Raw genomic sequence first — 16,962 nt, forward strand, 5'->3', positions numbered from 1 at the left:
TGCATCTATGTTGAAGTTTGCAGTAAATCTGATAGATAATGTTCATTAAGCTCTGGGATTTCAGAATTATCCACTAGTTTAGCAGCATCTTGTATCTTTTCACATGTTTTGAAAGAAGGTCTCATAATGATCTTTAAAATATTTGCAGTATGTTTTATATGACAGGTCCAATGTTCTCTTTGTTTTGTTTCGATAATAATCTTTGAAGAGTACAAATAATTTCTGAAGACTCATACCGGGGTTCTTGAAACTCAATTTCCGATTTTTGGTAGTTTTAGTGGAATCATTTGAAGAAGATAGCATTGTACCTACATGTTCCTTCAGAAGGATGAAAGCATCCGCATTTTTCGGTAGAGCTCTTCTATCTTTGAAACTAGAATTTGATAAAAGTTTGTTCTGAATTATTCTCAGCCTCTTTTCTTTGATTTGGAATACTTTCAGAAACAAGTGTCTGCATACCTTTGTCTGTTCACCTTTATTTCTCAAAACATACTGCCATTGGTTTGTTCTATTCTTGGTTTTGGGATTAGGTATACATCTTTTAAGAGGAACTTTAACCATACAAGATGAAAGGTAGCAGTCTTGTTCTAGCTTTGACTTGGTAAGAAAATTAGTAAATATTTCACTCAAATCTGTTTCTTGACACTGTGAAAAGCATTTCTTATTACAACAAAATGAAAGAGGGTCACTCATTTTTTTTAAAGATTAGGTATGTAACTAATAGACATTTAGCATTTATGCTCAGAGCAAAAGTTCATTTTATTGGGATGATTTTGGTCGTCAAGAACAATACAGCACATTAACAACTGACATTTATGTGAAAAGGATGAAGTCTGACCTAAACCCTTTTTCAGTTCAGATCCTCATTAACTTTACCACTGATTTGGTTACCTTCAGGTCTGTTTTCAGTTTTTTAATCTCATCTGTTTAGGATAAAATGTGCCCTGGGCAAGAATTAAACCAATGACCTAGCACTTACAAGGTAGACATGCTACTCTCCAATCCAACCTGGCTGATTAAATAGTTTATAGTAGGGATGGCAATCCCGCATTTGCAGGATCCCACAAAGTGCAGGATCCCACACTTTTTCCAATCCCACAAGGTGCGGGATCCTTCACCCTCAATCCCGCTTGGGATTGAATCCCGCAAGTATGAAAAAAATGGGTTTCCTTGTGTTTTTTTCGAAAATACTTTTGTCAAAAACTCACAAAATACAGAGGTAAAAAAAAAAAATCTCTTTCTACTCTTTCTAGGGACCAGTGACCTCACTCATGGTTTGAAGTTTGGGGGGACATTTCTTTTACATGGTTCTTAATCTTAACCTCTTAATTCTTAAGAGTTTTTATATTTTCTAATTTTCTTGTTCTTAAATAAAAATAAGTTTGTTGTTTTTCAATAAAATCTCGAAAGTATTTAGTTCTTTTTGTAAATCTTTCAGTCATAGTAAGATGCAAGACTGCAAGATGCAAGTAGCAGTTATTATTATACCCCCATATTTGGTTAAGAACAATAGGTTAGCAGAGCCATTTTCTTTGGATTCCCAGCTTGGACTGAACATTCAAACTGGTCAAAAAATACCTACTCAAAAACTTTTTTAAAGTGGTCACTTACAATGTTTTATGAAAGCCAAAAATGCTTAAACATTAAAAGGTAACAAAAAAAGGTGGGGGTGGGTGGGGTGGTAGTACCTAAAAATGCTTGGAAATAAGCATTTTTAAAAAAGTGCGGGATCCTGCGGGATTGACCCTTATCCCGTGCGGGTGGGGGTGGGGTGGTAGTACCTAAAAATGCTTGGAAATAAGCATTTTTAAAAAAGTGCGGGATCCTGCGGGATTGACCCTTATCCCGTGCGGGATCCCGCGGGATTGACCCTAATCCCGCGCGGGATCCCGCGGGATTGAAAATCGTGCGGGATTGCCATCCCTACTCAGATCGCAAGAATGAGGATATTTATTGTTCATTTGTTCAATGCATGTGAAAAAATTATTGGAATGTACCTATTAATATCAATCATTATTAGATTACCTATTACCAATAAAGGACATAATATTACCTATACCTAATTAAGAACATGTATATTGTATGATTTAAGTCCTAGCGGCATGCAGCAAGACATGCATGAAAATAACTCCAGTTGAAACTTAGATTATCCCAAGCACCTTGAAATTTATTACCTACTCGTATGTACATATATGACCGAACGATGTGAAGGTCTATGTTTTAACTCGACCGTTTTGCATTTGGTTTGGATGTCTGTATGTTCCGCTATAACTCCCGATTGCCTGGTCTGATTTTGATGAAATTTGGTACTCGGATGACCTTTTTTTTTTTGAGTTGGGCTCATCTGGTGTTCCTCCGTGCATCACCTATTTTGTAAAATCTTGCACCTGGCCTATTTCGTTGTGATTTATTTACACAGGTACATAGGTTAGGTAAGTACATATATTTAACTAATGCAATCTACTGCTTTTGTTTTGCAGTGCTGGAGTACGTGGGGCCATCATGGCGTACATTTGTAGCTAACATGAGTATCGCCATATTTTTCACCCTGGCTGCGAGTCTGTTACCGTGGATTGCCTACTATGTTGCTAACTGGCAATACCTATGTGTTATAACCTCACTACCGCTCCTGGTGGCAGTTATTACACCTTGGATAGTACCGGAAAGCGCCAGGTAACTGCCTACCATCATATTATAGGGAGAAAGCACTGTAGGTATACGAGTACGAATCTAATGTAAAAGAATCACGATTTTTTACCCACCGAATAAGTCCTAAATACATTATAATGAAAAATGGTAATTAAAATATTGTTATTAAAATGTGTTTTTCTTGGTTTATTTCAGATGGCTTGTATCTCAGGGCAGAGTGGATGAGGCAGTTGTCATCATGAAGAGATTTGAAAAAATCAACAACAAGAAGGTCGACCCGAAACTGTATCAACAACTGAAGGTACGGTAGTAAAAGACCAAGTTTTTCTATAGAACTGTAGATAAAATAGCAAGATAATGGTATTATGATTGAGCTTCCAAAATTTTGTGGGTACCTCTTCAACGCTTTATTCTACAGAAACAAGTGGATAAATAATAATAATTTTATAATTTGAATTTATCTATTTCCAGGAAACATGTCAGAGACAAGCTAAGCAGGAAATTGATGGAAAGAGATATTCAGTGTTGGATTTATTTCGGACACCCAGACTACGAAACATTACCTGCTTACTCATAGTTATTTGGTGAGTAAGATACCTAACCATGATCAATGTACCTACGTACATATAACTGTAGGTATAGTTACATCACCTATAAATCGCTAATACGGCTAATACAAGGAATTTGTGCTGTCTGGGTATTACCTAGGTGGGTAGGTGGTACAGTTATACCTACATAATGTAGGTAAGTATCTAGGTCAAGATGGTAAACCCCTGACAATCTATTGTTCTGTTTCAAAGGTTCAAAATGAACCAAAGGTAAATCTTTTGTTTTGATCCCCCAATACAGTTGCCACGCATATCAATACGCATATTCAATTATTCATATGCGTGGAAAGTCAAGATGGTAAACCCCTGACAATCTATTGTTCTGTTTCAAAGGTTCAAAATGAACCAAAGGTAAATCTTTTGTTTTGTTTTAAAAGGTTCAAAATCAAAAATTCTTTAATTTTATTTTCTAGAGTGATTGACAGGTTTTATAATAGTGTCAACTGTGTCACCTATTTTTTATTAGATAGAGGTACCTACATAAGACGTGTAGATAGTTTTTTTTATTTCTGTTTTGATACATAATTATGTATTACGTAGGGTTACCCATTCAGACGTAGTATTACCCAGAAGACATTTTTTCAAAGCAGGACATTTTTCTAAATCCTAAATTTGTCCAAAATTCAAATAAGTACCAAGTTAAACAACAATTAAATTATTGTCGATATGAGAGGACGTTATTGTTAAAGTCTCAGCTTAGGCAAAAGAATCTGAGTGAGGTCTACAATTCACAGAACCACTGGTTGTAGAAAATTTCTTTCTTAATAACAGGTTGCCGGTCATTTGAAGACTACTTACCATTTTCCCAATAAAGTCCTGGCGTCACGTCATTCAGGAAATGTGATATTCACTTAGCTAATTGTAACAGTATGTTAGCATACTTTACACATACCTATACTTATTTGCTTTATAATACCTAATACATCATATTATGATTGTCTACTACATATTTATTTTCTACATAAAGGCGGGCCTATGTTTTAACTAACATATACCACTTACCACACTTACTTTGTTCAACAAATATGTTTCATTTCATTGCAAGGGACATCGACAAACACTCTGAAAGATCAAAATAACTTATTTGCTTTATAATACCTAATACATCATAATACCTATTATGATTGTCTACTACATATTTATTTTCTACATAAAGGCGGGCCTACATAATTATGTTTTACCTAAAATACCACTTACCACACTTACTTTGTTCAACAAATATGTTTCATTTCATTGCAAGGGACATCGACAAACACTCTGAAAGATCAAAATAAAATGAAAGTGGGCACATAGGTATTATGTAGGTTACCCAAAGAGAACAGTAGATTGATAGAAAAGAAAAATATTGGAATAATAACGATGAAAGAAAAACAAACATAAATAGGTATTATGTACAAAATTGTTTGACGTTAGTGTTTCTTCTTCTTCTTCTTTTTGTGATGCTGTCAAATTTATAATCCACTTACCTACATTCCTACTTGTTCAAAGAAGATGATTTCATCTGCAGCTATGTTTAGATAAGATAAGATAATATGAGCAGTGACCAGTGTTATTATAGGGTTAAGTTAAATGCAAAAAGGAGCTTTCACAATTTGAGCAGTGACCAATGTTATTATAGGGTTAGGTTAAACGCAAAAAAGAGTTTTCACTATTAAAGATTTTGACTCTAGGAAGGTGTAGCTATAGTTATCTATTAGGTATTTATCTCTAACTTACGAGTAGATAATTACAAAATGTTGTACTAATATATTAGTACCTACATCATTTTGTAATTTAAACTTGCATCGCGAGTGTTAATTTCGCTGGATGATTGTCATTGAAAATAAGCCCATATCCGGCCTTGACCAAACACAAACCTATATGCCTATAGAATACAGAAGTTATATATCATACTGTATAGGTACAGTTATTTCTGGTCACCCTGTTCGTTATATACTTATTTATTTACTTTATGGTCTCAAGTATATGGGTTCAATCTCAGGTACCGGGGACGCAACTCGGATGACCTTTTTTTTTGAGTTGGGCTCATCTGGTGTTCCTCCGTGCATCACCTATAGACATTTTGTAAAATCTTGCACCTGGCCTATTTCGTTGTGATTTATTTACACAGGTACATAGGTTAGGTAAGTACATATATTTAACTAAATAATGCAATCTACTGCTTTTGTTTTGCAGTGCTGGAGTACGTGGGGCCATCATGGCGTACATTTGTAGCTAACATGAGTATCGCCATATTTTTCACCCTGGCTGCGAGTCTGTTACCGTGGATTGCCTACTATGTTGCTAACTGGCAATACCTATGTGTTATAACCTCACTACCGCTCCTGGTGGCAGTTATTACACCTTGGATAGTACCGGAAAGCGCCAGGTAACTGCCTACCATCATATTATAGGGAGAAAGCACTGTAGGTATACGAGTACGAATCTAATGTAAAAGAATCACGATTTTTTACCCACCGAATAAGTCCTAAATACATTATAATGAAAAATGGTAATTAAAATATTGTTATTAAAATGTGTTTTTCTTGGTTTATTTCAGATGGCTTGTATCTCAGGGCAGAGTGGATGAGGCAAATGGTAATTAAAATATTGTTATTAAAATGTGTTTTTCTTGGTTTATTTCAGATGGCTTGTATCTCAGGGCAGAGTGGATGAGGCAGTTGTCATCATGAAGAGATTTGAAAAAATCAACAACAAGAAGGTCGACCCGAAACTGTATCAACAACTGAAGGTACGGTAGTAAAAGACCAAGTTTTTCTATAGAACTGAAGATAAAATAACAAGATAATGGTATTATTATTGAGCTTCCAAAATTTTGTGGGTACCTCTTCAACGCTTTATTCTACAGAAACAAGTGGATAAATATTTTTTTTTATAATTTGAATTTATCTATTTCCAGGAAACATGTCAGAGACAAGCTAAGCAGGAAATTGATGGAAAGAGATATTCAGTGTTGGATTTATTTCGGACACCCAGACTACGAAACATTACCTGCTTACTCATAGTTATTTGGTGAGTAAGATACCTAACCATGATCAATGTACCTACGTACATATAACTGTAGGTATAGTTACATCACCTATAAATCGCTAATACAAGGAATTTGCCTATTAGATCTGTGAATTCATCTCTTTTAGATGAGAGCACCACAAATCAGTAAAGTTGTGGTTGTGATGTATGCCTGTAGCGTGAACTCTTAGATCTGTGAATTCATCTCTTTTAGATGAGAGCACCACAAATCAGTAAAGTTGTGGTTGTGATGTATGCCTGTAGCGTGTTGTGAACTCATACAGTACTCGTAAATAATAATATCAGTAAGTATATATAATTATGTAGTTATCTGTAATAAAACTTTGCAAGTTAATTACCTACATGAATGTAGGTACGAAGGTATTTATTCCTAGAATAGGTAGGTACCTATGAAATGGTGCGGATTAGGATTAGTTAATCTTAGAACAGCATCCGGTTTCTCTTACAATCTATACTTTTTTGATTTCCTACTGGATAAAAACTAGATCAGGTATTAGGTATATCTTCAGGAAACCTTTGTGTGTTTTTGCCCTTTACTTACCACCTTGATTCATCCAGATGGATATGGCAGCAACGAGTCATCAAAAAAGTAGGCTACGTTGCCAAACGTGTCAAAGGTTCAACGGTAGAATATCTTTAAAAGAGGAAGGTACATTGCACAGTGCTTCCTCCCACAATGATACTTTTTTTTATGCCGATGGTATTCAGTATTCGTAATGATTTATGTATTGTATTCCTAAAAAAAGTAACAAAAAGATGATTTCTTACTAGAATTGAATAATAATAAATTGTTTATTATTATTTTATTTCATTTTTTGAAACACTTTTGTAATGAAAGAAAAAAATATGTATAAATAGGTAAATAAATGTTTATGTTGATTGAAAATAAAACTATAGAAATAAAATAATTAATTACTAAAAAACTGAAATTATTAGAACAACACTATTAGGTGTACGATGTCTACTAAATCCAGATAGGTAATGATAATGAATGATCACAAACATACCAAATTGCATAAGGTACGAACATTTAGTAGGAAATCTGCCTTGGTAGTTTCGTTCATATTAGCTTAACCTGCCTCGGTGGTATATGGTGGTCAAGGCATCGAACATTTAGTAGGAAATCTGCCTTGGTAGTTTCGTTCATATTAGCTTAACCTGCCTCGGTGGTATATGGTGGTCAAGGCATAGCTACCAGACAATTGAGTAGCTACCTACTTTAATCGAGTAGCGACCAGTGGCGGCATTAAAAGTATAAATTGATGATACGACAGTAACAAGAAGATGGAAACTAATAGTAAAGGAAGCACTTATAGTAAGGCTGTGATCTGTGATACCCAAGAAAGTTGTGCAAAAGCTCTCTGCTTTACCAAAAAGATTCATGATATAATATTACCTATACCTAATTAAGAACATGTATATTGTATGATTTAAGTCCTAGCGGCATGCAGCAAGACATGCATGAAAATAACTCCAGTTGAAACTTAGATTATCCCAAGCACCTTGAAATTTATTACCTACTCGTATGTACATATATGACCGAACGATGTGAAGGTCTATGTTTTAACTCGACTGTTTTGCATTTGGTTTGGCCTAAAGGAAGCACTTATAGTAAGGCTGTGATCTGTGATACCCAAGAAAGTTGTGCAAAAGCTCTCTGCTTTACCAAAAAGATTCATGATCTTGGTTTAGATGTCTGTCTGTATGTTCCGCTATAACTCCCGATTGCCTGGTCTGATTTTGATGAAATTTGGTACCTACACATCATCAAATCAAGGCACGTCGCTGATTGAAATTTAGGGCCCCAAAGTTGAACGGGGCCCCCCGTTACGATTTTTCAAAACTTTACGATCCCCCAATACAATTGCCACGCATATCAATACATATTCAATTATTCATATGCGTGGAAAGGGCCCCAAAGTTGAACGGAGCCCCCGTTACGATTTTTCAAAACTTTACGATCCCCCAATACAATTGCCACGCATATCAATACATATTCAATTATTCATATGCGTGGAAAGTCAAGATGGTAAACCCCTGACAATCTATTGTTCTGTTTCAAAGGTTCAAAATGAACCAAAGGTAAATCTTTTGTTTTGATCCCCCAATACAGTTGCCACGCATATCAATACGCATATTCAATTATTCATATGCGTGGAAAGTCAAGATGGTAGATTCGTAGTAGCTTAACCCATCCTTTAGGGCTGTTCGCCCCTACACCTAAGCCTCGGAGTGGGCTTTTTGTGTTTGGAGTTATAAAAGGTTCAAAATCAAAAATTCTTTAATTTTATTTTTTAGAGTGATTGACAGGTTTTATAATAGTGTCAACTGTGTCACCTATTTTTTATTAGATATAGGTACCTACATAAGACGTGTAGATAGTTTTATTTCTGTTTTGATACATAATTATGTATTACGTAGGGTTACCCATTGATACGTAGGATTACCCAGAAGACATTTTTTCAAAGCAGGACATTTTTCTAAAATAAATCCTAAATTTGTCCAAAATTCGAATAGGTACCAAGTTAAACAACAATTGTCGATAGGAGAGGACGTGTTTGTTAAAGTCTCAGCTTAGGCAAAAGAATCTGAGTGAGGTCTACAATTCACAGAACCACTGGTTGTAGAAAATTTCTTTCTTAATAAATTTTGGAAAATCCTACAATGCTGCAGTGAGCACCAAAGTTGTGATATAATAACACAAAGAAACAGCTTTTTTTACACCACTGTTTCAATTGCAATCTACTGCTTTTGTTTTGCAGTGCTGGAGTACGTGGGGCCATCATGGCGTACATTTGTAGCTAACATGAGTATCGCCATACATTAGTGTTTCAGCGTTTTTTATTTCGTAGCAATGAAACAACTGCTACATTAGACGCATGTGGCCTGTGTCGTAGCATGTCCATCCCGTAATATGCCTCTCATCAGATGGGCGAAAAGAGATACAATAGGTACTTCCCATTGATTAGTGTTTCAGCGTTTTTTATTTCGTAGCAATGAAACAACTGCAACATTAAACGCATGTGGCCTGTGTCGTAGCATGTCCATCCCGTAATATGCCTCTCATCAGATGGGCGAAAAGAGATACAATAGGTACTTCCCATTTAAGTGTTAGGTCAACACGAGAACACCAGAAAGTAGCCCGTTGAAATAATTACAATCGAAAAAGAGATGGTGGACATCAAACCCGAGACCTTCTGCATGGCAAGCAAGCGCACTATTGGTCTAACCGTGTCCTTGCTTTTTACTTTATTGGACTCCGTTCCACAACCACAAAACTTACCTCTAATCCTCGACATGACTTATTTTCCCTCAGGCTGTGATCAATCCCAAGTTACCCCTGATTATCCTGGGTATGATTGGAATATTAGGAGGAGCTCTCTGTCTCTTCCTACCTGAAACCTTGGGTCAAGATTTACCTCAAACACTGCAAGACGGGGAGAACTTTGGACGAAATCAGAAGTTCTTGGACTTCCCCTGCTGCGGAAAGTAAGTATCTTCCTAGTGGATTAATATCCTTTCCTTAGATCCTGGGTCATTACAAAAGCACCAGAAGGTAAGAGTGTAGATTTGGACTTCCCCTGCTGCGGAAAGTAAGTATCTTCCTAGTGGATTAATAACCTTTCCTTAGATCCTGGGTCATTACAAAAGCACCAGAAGGTAAGAGTGTAGATACAGGGTGTCCAAAGGGTGTAGTTACCATAGGTACTTACTCGTAAAAGTTTAGTGCATTGTCTAAATTATAAACAGGAGTCCGCAAATACCTACTCTCAGTTTGAGATAGAGGAAAAAGACCAGATCATCGATTATTTTCCCTGTTGCGGAAAGTAAGTATCTTCCTAGTGGATTAATATCCTTTCCTTAGATCCTGAGTCATTACAAAAGCACCAGAAGGTAAGAGTGTAGATCCAGGGTGTCCAAAATAGTTACCATAGGTACTTAAAAGGATAGTGATGCATTGTCTAAATTATAAACAGGAGTCCGCAAATACCTACTCTCAGTTTGAGATAGAGGAAAAAGACCAGATCATCGATTATTTATTCCCCTGTTGCGGAAAGTAAGTATCTTCCTAGTGGATTAATATCCTTTCCTTAGATCCTGGGTCATTACAAAAGCACCAGAAGGTAAGAGTGTAGATACAGGGTATCCAAAGGGTGTAGTTACCATAGGTACTTAAAAGGATAGTGCATTGTCTAAATTATAAACAGGAGTCCGCAAATACCTACTCTCAGTTTGAGATAGAGGAAAAAGACCAGATCATCGATTATTTATTGTTGCTCAGAGGTAAAATGTTCATTTGGTTGCCTTCATTGCCGTTGAACTTGTAATCTAGGGGTTGGGGTTTGAGTCCCAGTAGTGACATGAATATTTAGTAGCGCTCCATTTCGAGGTGGACATTTTCAAAAAATTAAACAAAATATTAATGATTTCTTTTTTCATATATTCCAGGAAATCTGATAAGGAGGAAGAGGAGAAGCCGGAAAGTTATTTCAAACGAGGCCACAAGACTCGTGGTGCTAATAGTTCTACTAGATCTTCAATGAGAGCCTCGCTGAGGGGAGAACAATTCAGATCCAGCCTCATACAGAGGACACAGAGGCCATTTCAGAAGACTGACTTGGGGTACTGAACCGACTTGGGGTACTAAAGTTAAAGACGAGAGAAGAAGATGAGATTATTCCAGGAAATCTGATAAGGAGGAAGAGGAGAAGCCGGAAAGTTATTTCAAACGAGGCCACAAGACTCGTGGTGCTAATAGTTCTAATAGATAGAAAAGAAAAATATTGGAATAATAACGATGAAAGAAAAACAAACATAAATATTATGTACAAACTTGTTTGACGTTAGTGTTTCTTCTTCTTTTTGTGATGCTGTCAAATTTATAATCCACTTACCTACATTCCTACTTGTTCAAAGAAGATGATTTTATCTGCAGCTATGTTTAGATAAGATAAGATACCTATGACATGTGTATACGTAGTACGTACATAATAGGTGCATCACGGGGGGATCTGACTTGAGTCCCGACTGTGATATCCGAGTTGCGTCCGTCCGATTTGGGTCCCATTTAATTCAACTGTACTTGTTCAGAAGTTACGTCAATAGAATGTTGCTATAAAAGGAGCTGTCACAAATGAGCAGTGACCAGTGTTATTATAGGGTTAGGTTAAACGCAAAAAAGAGTTTTCACTATTTGAGCAGTGACCTGTGTTATTATAGGGTTAGGTTAAACGCAAAAGACAAGTACAAAAATAATAGCAATAGAGTTCATGTTCAAAGTTTATTCCTATATGCCTATAGAATACAGAAGTTATATCATACTGTATAGGTACAGTTATTTTTGGTCACCCTGTTCGTTATATACTTATTTATTTACTTTATGGTCTCAAGTATATAGGTTTCAATCTCAGGTACCGCGGACGCAACTCGGATGACCTTTTTTTTTTTGAGTTGGGCTCATCTGGTGTTCCTCCGTGCATCACCTATTTTGTAAAATCTTGCACCTGGCCTATTTCGTTGTGATTTATTTACACAGGTACATAGGTTAGGTAAGTACATATATTTAACTAATGCAATCTACTGCTTTTGTTTTGCAGTGCTGGAGTACGTGGGGCCATCATGGCGTACATTTGTAGCTAACATGAGTATCGCCATATTTTTCACCCTGGCTGCGAGTCTGTTACCGTGGATTGCCTACTATGTTGCTAACTGGCAATACCTATGTGTTATAACCTCACTACCGCTCCTGGTGGCAGTTATTACACCTTGGATAGTACCGGAAAGCGCCAGGTAACTGCCTACCATCATATTATAGGGAGAAAGCACTGTAGGTATACGAGTACGAATCTAATGTAAAAGAATCACGATTTTTTACCCACCGAATAAGTCCTAAATACATTATAATGAAAAATGGTAATTAAAATATTGTTATTAAAATGTGTTTTTCTTGGTTTATTTCAGATGGCTTGTATCTCAGGGCAGAGTGGATGAGGCAGTTGTCATCATGAAGAGATTTGAAAAAATCAACAACAAGAAGGTCGACCCGAAACTGTATCAACAACTGAAGGTACGGTAGTAAAAGACCAACCTATTCAATCAATTACCAGAAGAGATTAAAGCGGAAGAAAAGAGAGATCTTTTTAAAATTCTGGTTAAAAGGTGGTTACACAATAATCAAATTAACGTTTTTGCTTCCTAAATGATCGCTATCTGTATATTCTTTTATTGTTATCTCTTATTATTATATATTGTATTTTAATAATTGGTCACTTACCTTACTTTATTATGCCTTAAGTTCCTATACAGTAAAACATCTCATTTACCAGTAAATTTTAGTTGGTCATTTACCTTACTTTATTATGCCTTAAGTTCCTATACAGTAAAACATCTCATTTACCAGTAAATTTTAGTTTTTTATTTTATTTTATTATTATTATTTTTTTTTTTTTACATTAGATATTAGGGGTTCAAAACATAATAATTGTTATTATGTACATACCTACATATAAATATTATTTTTTTTCTCATTCTTGTTGTTTTATTATTAGTATAACTATTTTATTTTATTCTATTAGTAACACTTTTATTATTAGTTACCTACTTACTAGATGGGTATAAGTAAATAAGGAACTTAATTTTTTTCCTTTTCTTAGTCAAAATATTTTTATTATTGGGCAGGCAGATTTTGCTTTTTCTTTTATTTAGTTTAGTTTATTCTCTTTTATTTAGTTTTTTTTTTTCTTTTCTTTCTTTTTTCTTCTTCTTCATTTTTAGATTTTTTTTTTTGTTTTCGTTTTTCATACCTATTCTTTTTACTGTGTTTGTTTTGATATCCATTTACTTATTATTATTTTTATTTTATTATTATGGGTAGGTGGTACAGTTATACCTACATAATGTAGGTAAGTATCTAGGTAGGTATTGTAACATTTTAGCTACTAAAGTAGACTTCAAACGGTAGGAAATTAACATTTCATTGCATATTGCATAATCACTTATATTCAAGGCGTTCATACAATTTTCCAGTATCTAGGTATTGTAACATTTTAGCTAGGTACTAAAGTAGACTTCAAACGGTAGGAAATTAACATTTCATTGCATATTGCATAATCACTTATATTCAAGGCGTTCATACAATTTTCCCTTCTAAAACCGTGCAAAATTTCCACCTTCATACGTTCAGACTTCAGAGTTCAAACTGTAGGAGTCTTATATCTTATATTATAAGAACGAGATCCATTCACATTTCACACACTGATCGCTCTATCTCTAGAACCACAACACCAGTCTTATATTATAAGAACAAGATCCATTCACATTTCACAGTTCACACACTGATCACTCTATCTCCAGAACCACAACACCTAAAAAGCTGAAATTTGGTAGGAATATTCCTTTTATGGTCCAGGTGTGCAATAGGAAAGGATTTTGCGAAAATCTAAACCGATCCTGAGATATGATCAATTTTTGATCGCTAAAATTTCCACAAGAAATTCACAGAGTGCAGAGACTGCGGGAGAGAAAACTTTTCCTCGCTCGCCTAATATTTGAGTTTCGTTTATAGGTATTTTTAGTTTGATAACTACAAGTTCGGCCATGCCTTTTCCACAAGTTTGGCCATGCCTCGGGATGAACTAGCGGGATTCCGGAGCGAAGCGACGGAATTCAGCTAGTAGAAAATAAATGTTTCATTGCATATTGCATAATAATCACTTATTTTCAAAGCATTCATACAATTTTCCCGCCTAAAATCTTGGAAATTTCCAAGACCAACCCTCGACTATGGTGGCTGTTTGAATCTTGTGGGATCGAACCCACAGCCTCCCGTCTTAACCACTACGCCACCGGATCTCATTGTATGTATTTCCACAGGATGGCTATTTCCCTGGTGTTTGACGGACATGTGCGTCAGGTCGGTAATCTGGGCCTGGACCTGTTCATTACATTTACCCTGGCCTCCGCCACTGAGTTACCTGCTGATACAATGCTAACATTCACACTGGATGTATGGGGGAGACGATGGTATGCATGTGGTACTATGGTGTTCAGTGGGGTGTTTAGTCTGCTTAGCTCCAGTGTTGAAACAGGTACGAACATTTAGTAGGAAATCTGCCTTGGTAGTTTCGTTCATATTAGCTTAACCTGCCTCGGTGGTATATGGTGGTCAAGGCATAGCTACCAGACAATTGAGTAGCTACCTACTTTAATCGAGTAGCGACCAGTGGCGGCATTAAAAGTATAAATTGATGATACGACAGTAACAAGAAGATGGAAACTAATAGTAAAGGAAGCACTTATAGTAAGGCTGTGATCTGTGATACCCAAGAAAGTTGTGCAAAAGCTCTCTGCTTTACCAAAAAGATTCATGATTTGATAATCGCCTTTCCCCCTCCTCATTATTCCAGGTAAACTGTCTGCTGGTTTGGCTATCATAGGTCGGTTCCTAGTCAACATCTCCTATAACACAGGACTACAGTATGCCGCCGAAGTTTTGCCTACAGTAGTGAGGGCACAGGGTGTAGCTCTCATTCATATTATGGGATATGTCGCCAGTATTGTGTCGCCTTTCATTGTATATTTGGTAAGAAACTTCTTCAACGTTATTAGTAAAATTCCATCCAGGTAAGTTTTTCAAGATTAGTGTTTCAGCGTTTTTTATTTCGTAGCAATGAAACAACTGCAACATTAAACGCATGTGGCCTGTGTCGTAGCATGTCCATCCCGTAATATGCCTCTCATCAGATGGGCGAAAAGAGATACAATAGGTACTTCCCATTTAAGTGTTAGGTCAACACGAGAACACCAGAAAGTAGCCCGTTGAAATAATTACAATCGAAAAAGAGATGGTGGACATCAAACCCGAGACCTTCTGCATGGCAAGCAAGCGCACTATTGGTCTAACCGTGTCCTTGCTTTTTACTTTATTGGACTCCGTTCCACAACCACAAAACTTACCTCTAATCCTCGACATGACTTATTTTCCCTCAGGCTGTGATCAATCCCAAGTTACCCCTGATTATCCTGGGTATGATTGGAATATTAGGAGGAGCTCTCTGTCTCTTCCTACCTGAAACCTTGGGTCAAGATTTACCTCAAACACTGCAAGACGGGGAGAACTTTGGACGAGATCAGAAGTTTTTGGACTTCCCCTGCTGCGGAAAGTAAGTATCTTCCTAGTGGATTAATAACCTTTCCTTAGATCCTGGGTCATTACAAAAGCACCAGAAGGTAAGAGTGTAGATACAGGGTGTCCAAAGGGTGTAGTTACCATAGGTACTTACTCGTAAAAGTTTAGTGCATTGTCTAAATTATAAACAGGAGTCCGCAAATACCTACTCTCAGTTTGAGATAGAGGAAAAAGACCAGATCATCGATTATTTATTGTTGCTCAGAGGTAAAATGTTCATTTGGTTGCCTTCATTGCCGTTGAACTTGTAATCTAGGGGTTGGGGTTTGAGTCCCAGTAGTGACATGAATATTTAGTAGCGCTCCATTTCGAGGTGGACATTTTTAAAAAATTAAACAAAATTAATGATTTCTTTTTTCATTTATTCCAGGAAATCTGATAAGGAGGAAGAGGAGAAGCCGGAAAGTTATTTCAAACGAGGCCACAAGACTCGTGGTGCTAATAGTTCTACTAGATCTTCAATGAGAGCCTCGCTGAGGGGAGAACAATTCAGATCCAGCCTCATACAGAGGACACAGAGGCCATTTCAGAAGACTGACTTGGGGTACTGAACCGACTTGGGGTACTAAAGTTAAAGACGAGAGAATAAGACGAGAAAGAAGAATAAGAAAAAAAAATAAGAGGGAAAATCACCTCCCGAAATACATTCATATCGCGTGAATAGAATAAAGTCAATTCTCCATTGATCAAAGTTTTAGTGGATGTGAAGGAAAATCACCTCCCGAAATACATTCATATCGCGTGAATAGAATAAAGTCAATTCTCCATTGATCAAAGTTTTAGTGGATGTGACGAATTAAGAGGGAAAATCACCTCCCGAAATACATTCATATCGCGTGAATAGAATAAAGTCAATTCTCCATTGATCAAAGTTTTAGTGGATGTGACGAAAATACCCAATGTTCTAATAGCTATAGGTATACATGTCCACTGTCCACGGGTGTTATATTGTGTGAACAGGAGAGATAGGGAAAGAGGGAGTTGATTTTGGGGAACATTTTATATCAACTTTCCAGGGAGGAAAATTTTGGTGGATGTGTCAAAGCACCAAATTTTCTAGAAGCCACAAATGTCCACTTCATCCAGATACGTGAGCTTTCAAGTACATAATATGTACAAATACATTTTACATAGATAAATTATGTCTGCCACATATCTAGAAACATATTACTGTGTACTGTCCTGTTTTTATTTTGTTATTGCATCAGTCATACGCCATTTTTCCAGTCTATAACAGGCATTTGTCTCCATACAATACCATCGGATATTAGTTTGAGGTAACGAGGTATGTAGGTATTTAGTATTATGCTATTAGTTCTGGTTATATTCTCAAGGTGGACTAATTAGAAGCCCAGACTAATTAGAATAAGAACACAATGTCTCATAGTCCATATGTCATTCTTAACATTTGTGCATATGTCTAATGTAGGAGTAGGATATGTATTACGTATGATGTAGGTAAGTAATGTAGGTATGAGAATCTCGAAC

General features: G+C 36.3%; 3 protein-coding genes across 3 annotated transcripts in view; 2 read left to right on the forward strand and 1 right to left on the reverse strand.

Moving 5' to 3' along the window:
* Positions 1–2,959, forward strand: part of LOC113467558 (organic cation transporter protein-like) — an 8,789-nt gene extending 5,830 nt beyond the window's left edge. Inside the window, exons 3-4 of the mRNA XM_026823801.1 lie at positions 2,481–2,673; positions 2,845–2,959. Coding sequence (XP_026679602.1) covers positions 2,481–2,673; positions 2,845–2,959 — 308 coding nt within the window. The remainder of the gene's footprint in view (positions 1–2,480; positions 2,674–2,844) is intronic.
* LOC113467561 lies at positions 97–913 on the reverse strand. The gene has a single exon (XM_026823808.1). The coding sequence runs from the start codon at positions 691–693 to the stop codon at positions 100–102; it is 594 nt and encodes a 197-aa protein (XP_026679609.1). The 5' UTR covers positions 694–913; the 3' UTR covers positions 97–99.
* Positions 2,960–5,413: 2,454 nt separating the features above from the next.
* On the forward strand, positions 5,414–16,116 carry LOC103509487 (organic cation transporter protein). Its single transcript, XM_026823807.1, has 7 exons — positions 5,414–5,625; positions 5,883–5,988; positions 6,157–6,269; positions 14,160–14,374; positions 14,693–14,868; positions 15,276–15,448; positions 15,845–16,116. The coding sequence occupies exons 1-7, from the start codon at positions 5,477–5,479 to the stop codon at positions 16,023–16,025; spliced, it is 1,113 nt and encodes a 370-aa protein (XP_026679608.1). The 5' UTR covers positions 5,414–5,476; the 3' UTR covers positions 16,026–16,116.
* The last annotated feature ends 846 nt before the right edge of the window (positions 16,117–16,962 follow it).

Source organism: Diaphorina citri, unplaced genomic scaffold, assembly GCF_000475195.1.
Source record: "Diaphorina citri unplaced genomic scaffold, Diaci psyllid genome assembly version 1.1 scaffold502, whole genome shotgun sequence".
NCBI classification, from domain to species: domain Eukaryota; kingdom Metazoa; phylum Arthropoda; class Insecta; order Hemiptera; family Psyllidae; genus Diaphorina; species Diaphorina citri.

Excerpts from the sequence above, each read along its gene's own strand:
- LOC103509487 (XM_026823807.1), top strand. The coding sequence starts at position 5,477 with ATGAGTATCGCCATATTTTTCACCCTGGCTGCGAGTCTGTTACCGTGG. Across the intron at positions 5,626-5,882 it reads ATAGTACCGGAAAGCGCCAG|ATGGCTTGTATCTCAGGGCA; the intron begins GTAACTGCCTAC and ends GGTTTATTTCAG. Across the intron at positions 5,989-6,156 it reads AACTGTATCAACAACTGAAG|GAAACATGTCAGAGACAAGC; the intron begins GTACGGTAGTAA and ends ATCTATTTCCAG.
- LOC113467561 (XM_026823808.1), bottom strand. The coding sequence starts at position 693 with ATGAGTGACCCTCTTTCATTTTGTTGTAATAAGAAATGCTTTTCACAG.